Source organism: Sphaeroforma arctica (genome assembly GCF_001186125.1).
Source record: "Sphaeroforma arctica JP610 unplaced genomic scaffold supercont1.1939, whole genome shotgun sequence".
Classification (NCBI taxonomy): domain Eukaryota; class Ichthyosporea; order Ichthyophonida; genus Sphaeroforma; species Sphaeroforma arctica.
Genome location: NW_014038619.1, coordinates 1 through 9,977, shown reverse-complemented (window position 1 = coordinate 9,977; position 9,977 = coordinate 1). Strand labels below are relative to the sequence as shown.

Sequence of the window (9,977 nt, the reverse complement as noted above, 5' to 3'; positions counted from 1 at the left end):
ATATATTGCGTGTGTGTGTGTGTGTGTGTGTGTTTGTGCGTGTGTGTGTGTATGTGTATGTGTGTGTGTGTGTGTGTACATGTGATTAATATATGTATATGTGTAGAACTGTATCATACAAAACATACGGATTGTGTAGGCCACATAAGCAACCGAGATTACATATACAGCTTGACAAACTTCTACGGTTCCTTCCCAATGCGCTCGCCAAACCGCATGGTTATTCTGTTGCCATAGCCAACCGCACGCCTGAAACAATCATAAAACAATATAAATTGATTCAAAATGATAGACTCATTTAAGATGGAGTTTCGTAGCGATATGCTCAGTTCTTCTAAGACATCAGAATATTGGAAACGGAATACACCAGAAGAAGAATCATAAATTCTTTTAGATTCTTTAGACACTATGATTTAAATAGCAAGGACTCGACGCTCAATTACAGCTTGAACCCGGGCACTCTTTCTGGCCCACGCCATTCGCAGGAATATTGGCAGGTATAGCAATGGTAATGAAGCTATCCCTAGCAGCACAACAATGTATACATCCTCACTAGAGAGCAGACTCATTACACAGAGTGCCTTGTTTGTGTGGAGAAGTGTGCACCCATGGATACGGCATCACATCTTTTCATTTGTCCTCTGTTGTGGTGACATTCGCAACGATGGCGACATTTTTTACCGTTGAAGGCACGGGTGAGGACAGAACAAGATCGGGGTTTTAAGTAGAACTTTATATTGCACTGAGGTGGGTACCTTGATAACTGAAACCGGTGCTTGCACGTTCGAGCGTATGGTTATGCACACCATAGGCATGTGAGACAGAGGGGTATAAGAACGTTACTATGTCTCTTGCAGTAATGTATAGTCCTCTAATACTCGAACAAACCACGGCCCACGTACAGAAACAAGGCGAATGTTCTCAGGCTGGCGTATGGTTTATATGGAAACGCTCGCACTGTTTCAGAATAAGGTGCACTTACCGTAAGCACGGTCAATGATACTAGGGAATATAATATCCGGCATCCAGCCACGGGAAGAGTCGTCGCCAGAGATGTTTTGACTGTCTCGCTCGCCATGAGACTGTGCTGCAGCGAGAATGCGCTGAGCAGTCCGATGTTTCGTAGCACTTTGTCCCATTCTGATACACACCAAGCAAATTCAGTCACAACGAGATATCAGTTGAGTTGACTGATAACTCGAGAACGAGATGAATCATAATAAGAATAAACCGATATTGTTTTAATACGACTAATCGCCAATCGTCATAAGAGTGGTATCTGGGAGCGGACAGTAGTATTCCTTCAAAGCCTTTGGAACAGGGTGAACCTCTGATATATGAAATGAACCTCTCTCACTGGAAAGTTGACCTCCCAAACCATTAGTTACTTGTCGCGGGATTGCTGTGGCAGCTCGCCAATTTAAGAGCAACAAGAGCCCTAATTCAAAATACTTTATACAGAAATCAGAGTTGAGGAGTGAATGTCATACAAATTTGAAGCCTTTTGTGCTAGATTTAGGCACCAATTATAGGGCCTCATGTACGCAGAAAGACTATCGTAGAAAAGTATACTTACTTTGCACTGGGGGATGTGGGGAGCTCATACAGATCTACTCGAAATACCTTGTATAGATGCACAGCATATAACTATGCGTTACACGATTCGCGTCACATCGACTGTCTGATATAATACTTACAATATTTCCGATGTCGAGATACCTTTTCCTTTTGTCTAAAGTAGCAAACTAGTCACTAAAGTTAACAGGATGGCCAGGCATTTCGTGTAATTTTCATCCAGCATACAAACCATGCCCCTTGTCCAGGCAAACACTACATTGACGCGACACTAAGCGGCCTAAACCGTTTTCGATAACTCAGAATAGGCAGAGCATATAAATAACACATGAATATATTAACACATTTCAAAACGTACAGTGATGACTATTTAAAGATCCATCAGAAAGAGACGAACGACTAACTGGTATCCGCTAAAGATGGATCGTCAATCGTGACAGCTTTGACGACATCGCAGAGGCTCCGTGTACACATGGAAGCACACAATTAACCATGCGCACCACTGGCGAAAGTTTACCCATGAGCTTCGCACACATAACACCATACGAATAATACGGCAACATAAAATGAGCTATAGAGCAGAAATCTTACCTACTGAATTTTCCTCCTCAACTCTCTTAGTCTCGACAATTCCACACCAGCCGATATATAATATAAATGTGAGGTACCCTACAAAGACAGCCCAGGATACTATGCCCATCAGCAGTGTAACGTATAAGCTTGCTTGTGGTGGTGATGGATCTTTCCATGCTGAAGGGCGTGCTTGTCTTGCCATACTTATCAGTCTACATGCGTGCCTGGAGGGAGAAGGGTTGTGTGTAAACTATAAAGTTACGTGCAACATATCTAAATATATTTAAATTGAAGAAGGCTTCAAGTATTAGGCGAAGAAAAAAGCTGTGGCAAATATTGGGTTTTTATTAGGATTCCCAAACCCATTTATTAATTTTATAGACCACAAGAGAGAGAGAATACTTTATTTGTTGTATCACTGGCATGTACAAATGCAAAATTGAAATCAGATCATGACGGTAATAACGCCGTCTCTTGTAGAGGTGTCGGACGTACATCATATTTTGTGAGATTTTTAATAGCTGCTGAATTACTTTTACGTATTCAAGAGTATATGGCATCTCTTCGACAGGTCTCTTCATCCCCCTTCACGGATATTTTGTATACTCCCGCCCGTTCGATGTGGCAATCTTTTTTCTGTAAATAGGTATTCGTTCATGGCATCACGGACTTCAATGCTTCTTCACTAGCCGCGTAATCCAAACTAAATCCGAGGCGTTTGCATTCAGGTTTGATCGATTCGGCTACTTCGCGTGCAATTCGTTTGTCTTCTATATTCGCAACGTACTGCACAACGGCTTTCCCTCGCCGCATGATGTGTACTTGTTCAAAGCATTCGATGGTGTTGAAGTACTGATGGTTAGTTTTCGTCCCATGCTTTGGATTGCGAATACAATTACTAACATGGCCGTGAGCGTCATGATGACAATCTCCAAGGCACCATGCACAGAAACCTGTTCGTTAAAGGTTGATGATTTTGAGAAACACGGAGCCATGAAGTCTGTTTAGATTTGGTCGCATTGAATTTCTACTTCATGCTCGATGTCTGCATTACACTCGTGATTTCTGTAGCACACTTGATGTTTTCAAATCGCGCACTCGATAATTTATATAAAATATAACAAACACACCTGTTTGACACCTATGGCAATGCAAAGCGAAACAACCATCAAATGTGGTAAAGACCTGCATACACTTCGGACAGCGAAGATTCAGTATTTCTTCTTGTATATGTCGCACATGTTTACGTATGCACTCTTTCCTGTCCGAGCTTGCAACAGCAGCAGCGCCAGATGTCTCACTGGAGTTTGCAATCGTCGTCCTGAAGAAATTGACAGAATCCAGATAATTGGCCATGATGCACGGATTCAAAACCTGTGATAGCCTATTGAAGGAGTACGGTTTGGAACCACACTCATTCACAGCGGGGCAGAGGGTATAGCCTTCGCTATTTTTACAAATCCCTACGTAATACTCGGCGCAGCAGGTACGAATGTGCTTCTCTAAGCAGTCAACACATGTCAGATGAATATGACTAGCCTTATCTTCAGGTTGGCAGGCCACCAGCTTCCGGTTCGGACGAGAATCAAGACAGACTACACACTACGAAGATGGGGATTAAAAACCGCATATGAGCCGCGGGTGAATCGAAGGGCAACAGAAGTAACAATGTTTGTTAACTCGTGGAACCACACTAGTATGAAACAGTATCACGAACCTTGCCTATGTTGCGCCTCATGATGTATTTCAGTGCTGAAAGCATTCCAAATACAACAAGAGAAAAGCATGATTGTCTCCCGCAAGATATGTACCTTGGTCTATATACACACAACGGCAACAAATACGCACATCAACAAAGAAATGTGGTATGGTCATGACATAAAAATGTTAGCCGCTTTTGTAACGAACAAGTTATCATGAGCACTATGATCTACGACCACTTTGTGGTGTTCCATGCAACGAAGACGAATGGAATGCAGTGTTGCAAAGAGAGACAGTATTTTGATATTTTTGAAAATACATAAATTACCAGCAGAGAACACGAAATTGATGTTGACACTTGACAACTTCTTGTGGGGTTGATAGATAGCTATTGTCGTTTCCAGATATTCTGGCGAGACGTCACCCCATGTTTCCGGTTTGAGCCTGGCACAGAACACGATTTGATTGGCCATTGGAAGACAAACTAGTAGTAATTGAGACGGGAGTAAATTGAAGAAAATAAATATTCAACCAATGAGATATTCATAATATATTGAACTATTTATGATTTTTGGTCACCTTATATGTATTAAGAGGGGTTTATTGGCTATGCGATTAACTATGAACTAATCACAATCAGCAACTGACAACAACGAAATTGCCCTTTTTGAGGATTACACCTGATGAAACAAACAACAACGAAATTGCCCATTCTCATAAAATATATCACCACCGTACCGTGTGCATCTTGGTCATATCTCTTGAACAATATCGTACCAAATCCTACCGAGAATCAACTGTACTATAACGGCACAAAGGTTGATCGGTGCTCAACGATCGTTGACCCTTGGTCAAAAGTTCTATAGCACGGGTTAACAATTGAGAAGTTGCCGAAAAGCTTTGAAGCGGTGCTTGATAGTTGATAGTTCACACAGTAACAACAATAATTTTATCGCTAGTATAGTTATTACACAGTAAACAAACAGCATATAGTCTAGTAGTGTGCACGTTTGCTTGACATTTGCGTAGTAGATACTATTAACATGGCTAATCCACCACGAAGTTTGTAGCTGTGTATACATACACACATTGATGTTCAATATGGAGAGGTCACAAGATGGCATGGAGAGATCAGATGCCATGGAGAGTTCAAATTCAAAGGAGAGGTCAGATGTCTTTGATAACAACATTAGTGATAGTAGAAACGATGCAATATGTGAAAAGCAAAACCATGCTGTTAGCATATTACCTACTTTTCTATCTTCTCAACGCACACGCACAGATATATCCAGTAGTAGCTACAACCCCTTTCACAAAACTCAAGCAGTCACGACAATCATATAAAAACACATCAGCTAGGATAAATAGCACGCCGAATTCAGTGGGTAGAAGATACATTAGTGAAATCCAGAATGTGCACAAGAATCAGCAACTAAATCAGAGGGAGCAAGGCGTACTAGCACATCAGCGAAGAGATCGGCAACGAATATGTGCAATCCAGAATAACATACAACAGAACAACAACAACAAATGTATACGATTAACAAAAGTAGTAGAGTGCCACAACCATTCAAACGATTGATCAATATACACGACATACGCGAAGCTCAATGTCGCAACTTATACAGCGAGTTTCAAATGACAATACTCAGTAAGTGCATCCCATACAAAAAGAGCATACACGAATACACACAAAGCCTCAAACAACGGACAAGATCATATTTACAAATCAAGTACACAAACACGTGAAAGTATGACAAATGAAGAATATACACACACCGATGTAAATACACAAAACACCCATACGTCGAACAACGGAAATGTACACTCGCAAAATACAAGCATACGTACTCGTGCAGCATCCACAAACACGCAGAATACGAACACGCGAGAAGCGCATACACACGCCAATGAGGCAACTGCGCACAACGGGAACAAGCATGCACGAATATCCCATGTCCATGAAACATCGTCTAATAACGGGAGCACACATATGCTTGAGGATGATATGCACAGACAACAATCATATGCACAGACAACAATCAATATCAAAAAACGGGAACACCCATGTACACGAGACAAATACACACACGTAGATCAACATTAACCAACGAGAACACACAAACGTATGAGGCGAATGTACAAACGTCGAACAATGAGAACACGCACCCAGAGGAAACAAGTAACCGTTGTCACGAATCAACGACAACCAACGATAATATATACACACAGAGAGAATGCGAGTATACACAAAAGATCGATGAACATCGATGAAACACACGAGAACAATACAGCAGCAGGACATCCAGCAGCAGCACAACACCCAGCAGCAACAGCAGGACATCCAGCAGCAGCACAACACCCAGCAGCAGCAGCAGGACATCCAGCAGCAGCAGCACAACATCCAGCAGCACAACATCCAGCAGCACAACATACAGCAGCACAGCATCCAGAAGCAGCAGCACAGCATCCAACAGCAACAGGACACACAACAACGGCAACGACAAATTCAACTAAATCAGCAAGTACAACAACGTCATCAACATCAACAACAACGACACAACCTGCTCGGACATCAAAATATATACCCGACAATTCACGCATTACACATAGAGCCACCTTGATAGAACCCTTACCAGAGTGGACCATGTCTTTGACAGGTTGCCCATTCTGTCTGTTGGGCGCACAGGATAATCTTAACGCTCATGAATGCACTGTGCCAACAGGGGTGCCACGCTTTTTGTATGCGCAGCGATGACACTACTGAAGGTTCTGGCTATACAGGTATGAGTTAGCGTTGTCTACCAGGGCCGTATGACGTACAGACTAGAAAAACTCGACTAGCTTTCGCCAAATTAAAAGATTCGATCCCAATGAAAGTAATAGTAGAGAAGCGCCGTAAGTTATTCAATATAGTCGTTGTATCAACTATCAAGAGGTCTAAAATCAACGGGAAATTCCCGTATACAACCCCAATAGAAATTGCACTTCCAAATGATCTAGTACACAAAAGATTTTCCTTCAAGTGCACAAACTAGCATATCTTCCAACACTCAATCAAACCCACCTTCTAGCACAAGAGCAAATGAAGCCAGCACACATACAAATTCGTCTTCCAACACACATGTGGAACCAGCACAACCAACTATCGAAGAAGATTTAGATTTAGATTTAGGATTGAGCGATGACGAGGAAGTGCAATATCAGCGAGACGTTAGTAAGGATGTATTTGTGTATTCTAAGTTCAATACAAGATCAGGCACTTTGAAATTGGATGATCTTCAGTCTTTGGTTTTATGTGTAGTAGATAATTCAGATGCGAAAGTTGAATGTGATTATGTGTATTCATATGTTGGTGCTAAGACCGAACACTACATACAACACATGAACACGGAAGACTTTATTGATATCGATATACTAAATCCATTAATCAAATCGATGGTTGATGAGGCCATGAATATATGGTTGACCACGCCAAAAGGTCGTGGGAAAACTAACGCTGATACTCTAGTCAACAAAGTTCAGGGGTTTGTCCGACCACTTACAAGCATTCTCGACATGTTGGCAAGAACCACAATTCACCTCAAAGAATCCACTTCAGCTGTTGAGGCTAACTGGATGAAACTGTACGCAGACAATCCCGAGGAAAATACCGACAAGCAACTCAAGGTAAGTAATGCACCCACCCATGCACGCACACAGCACCCACCCATGCACCCACTCATACACATACACATGCACACTCTCATACTCATACACATGTACACACACGTGTGCACACACACACCCACAAACACACGCATGCACCTGCATGCAAGCAGTCTACCCGTCAAGCACTTACATTACTTCACTGCAGCGCGTGTATGCCACAAATGTTTACATACATGTAAATGAGCTTCTGATGCATGCAAGATACTTATCATAACAATTACTAATCACAATCTTTAGATGAGACTTCGATCAGCTTTTGACCAAATTACTAAGAATTCGAGGAAAGGACAACAAACGACACAGAAACGATATAGATGTATGTAAATCGTACTTTGGTTTAACCCGCCTAAGGCATCTGATAAAGCCACAGGGGGTACAAGACAGAATGCAGCTGTAGCTCAGAAGGTACTTGTTGATCAATATGCTAAGTTAGGCAAACATCGCGATACCGAAGCGGGTACTTGTTGATCAATATGCTAAGTTAGGCAAACATCGCGATACCGAAGCGCGTTTCTTGGCACAATTACATTCGCGCAATGCATGTACTGTTAACAGTGTCAACAATCCAGATGCCACAGAAATAGTGTATGAAGCGGTACCCGAGTCACAAGCATTGCATTCCACACGGAGGATCGATGACTTCATGAAGCGGCTACGTGAGAAGCAGGATGCGTGCGAACGAGCAACTAATTTCAGACAGAAGACTTATCAGGACTTTACGTTGCCTATGCAAGTTAAACGTAAAGTGGTACTAGAAGATAGCTCAGTACAGTTTGAAGTCATGGATGTTCTAGTAGCCCCGCAGCAAATGTTTTTGGCCACGGGGCTTCCTTTTACACTGTACCATATGCATCATAGGCCAACCTATAGTGAAGAGATTCCAGAGAGTAGTGGTATTGCTGGAATGGGATTGCCCGTAGAGAATCCCATAGATGCACGGACAGTAGAGGCCTTGGAACAGACCGTCTTAACCAATTGGCGTGGTCAACGCAAACAAAGCCGTATGCCCAGCTTGCCACTGAAATGAGGGGTATATACCTAGCACAATATACTGCGCCTCAGCCAGGTGATCACTTCGAGCGACCCGGAATATCTGCCGCTAAGAATGCAAAAGCAGCAGGACAAGGTAATCTAGAAGACACACAGCACAGCGAAAGCCAGAACTTGGCAGGCCGAGGATAATAGGGTTTCAGAGGGTTAGATATTGTATGTACTAGGCACGTATTCAATTACTACCTGCCTGTAGGGGGGAAGTGTGAAAGCTGTAGATCATTGAAAGCAGTGCTAATTGAACAGTGTTAGTACTGCGGTGCTTTAGAACAATGTAATATACAATAGATTAGAATAAATAAATAAATATATGAATACTACTTTAAAGTATTTCTTGTTTATTGTTTAGTGCTACTCTATATTTCCCAATTGGTGAGATCAATCTCTGCATCCTCATCCAAGTTCGTGTTCAAATCTAGGAAGAGACCCAGGTCCGCGTCTTCTGCGTTTGATTCTATGGTATCATCATTGTCATCATTGTCTTCTTCATTCCGTAATCTTCTGACATATGAACGATATCCCATTGGATTGTGCAGTACTACCATCTCAGAATCTTTTCCGTCGATAGCGTATCCAGCATTTGAGAAACTAGTCACTTAAACTAGTTGTGAAGCCACTTTCTATACCATGGCATAGTTCTAGAGCCGCATTCAAACAGTCATACGGTAGTTTACCAAAAAAATACTGACATTCTCGGGCTAGCCAGAACTTGAGCCTTCCGAACGACATTTCTATCGGATTTAAATAGGGACTATATGGAGGTAGGAACAAACAAAGTGCACCTACCGACTGAATAAGAGCAACTATATCAGCTCGATGGATACGGGCGTTGTCCATGATTACTATAGAGTTAGGATACGGCCATGGATTAAGGCAAGGAAGGACATAATCCTTGAAGTGTTGATAAAATGGTCTCGAATCGTAGGTACCACTGGTCATACCCCACCCACAAAATCCACCAAGGTTTAGACCAGCAAGCACACTGATTCGGACACCTCTTTCAATAGGTATAACTGCGAATACCTTCTAACCTTTAGCACCCCTTCCTCGTGTCCGAAACGTTGATCTAGCATCTCTGGATGCTTCATTAACAAACATTAGTTGATTCTGATTTGAATACCACTGCCATAAAAGTTTAAAGTATATTTCACATGGTAAGTAGGTGTGTCTGTATGCGTGTATGTTTGTTTATATTACTGGGTATGTAAGTGAAAATGTATGGTTATGTATGTGAATATATCACGCGTGTGAGGAATCGAACCTCACAAGAGATACCTCCCCAACCAGGTGCGAGCTACTTGTCTGTCTGTGTGAGTGTGGGTGTCTGTGTGTATATATGTTACATACATACACGCATACATATATAC

General features: G+C 42.1%; 3 protein-coding genes across 3 annotated transcripts; 1 reads left to right on the top strand and 2 right to left on the bottom strand.

The window, feature by feature from the left end:
- Positions 1-982: 982 nt before the first annotated feature.
- On the bottom strand, positions 983-1,139 carry SARC_11892 (hypothetical protein; the record flags this gene model as incomplete). Its single annotated transcript, XM_014294016.1, has 1 exon — positions 983-1,139. A coding segment is annotated over one exon (157 nt), but the record flags the coding sequence as incomplete, so codon positions are not given.
- A 1,409-nt stretch (positions 1,140-2,548) lies between these two features.
- SARC_11891 (hypothetical protein) lies at positions 2,549-4,006 on the bottom strand. Its single transcript, XM_014294015.1, has 2 exons — positions 3,279-4,006; positions 2,549-3,101 (listed from the first exon to the last, which is right to left on the bottom strand). Exons 1-2 carry the CDS (start codon positions 3,502-3,504, stop codon positions 2,803-2,805), a joined length of 525 nt encoding a protein of 174 aa, XP_014149490.1. The 5' UTR covers positions 3,505-4,006; the 3' UTR covers positions 2,549-2,802.
- Positions 4,007-6,119: 2,113 nt separating this feature from the next.
- Positions 6,120-6,758, top strand: SARC_11890 (hypothetical protein; the record flags this gene model as incomplete). The annotated part of the gene is made up of 1 exon (XM_014294014.1): positions 6,120-6,758. The coding sequence occupies one exon, from the start codon at positions 6,120-6,122 to the stop codon at positions 6,471-6,473; it is 354 nt and encodes a 117-aa protein (XP_014149489.1). The 3' UTR covers positions 6,474-6,758.
- Between the last annotated feature and the right edge of the window lie 3,219 nt (positions 6,759-9,977).

Coding starts and splice junctions, on each gene's coding strand:
- SARC_11891 (XM_014294015.1), bottom strand. CDS start 3,504: ATGGCCAATTATCTGGATTCTGTCAATTTCTTCAGGACGACGATTGCA. Junction 3,102..3,278: donor TTGCCATAGGTGTCAAACAG/GTGTGTTTGTTA, acceptor TTTAACGAACAG/GTTTCTGTGCATGGTGCCTT.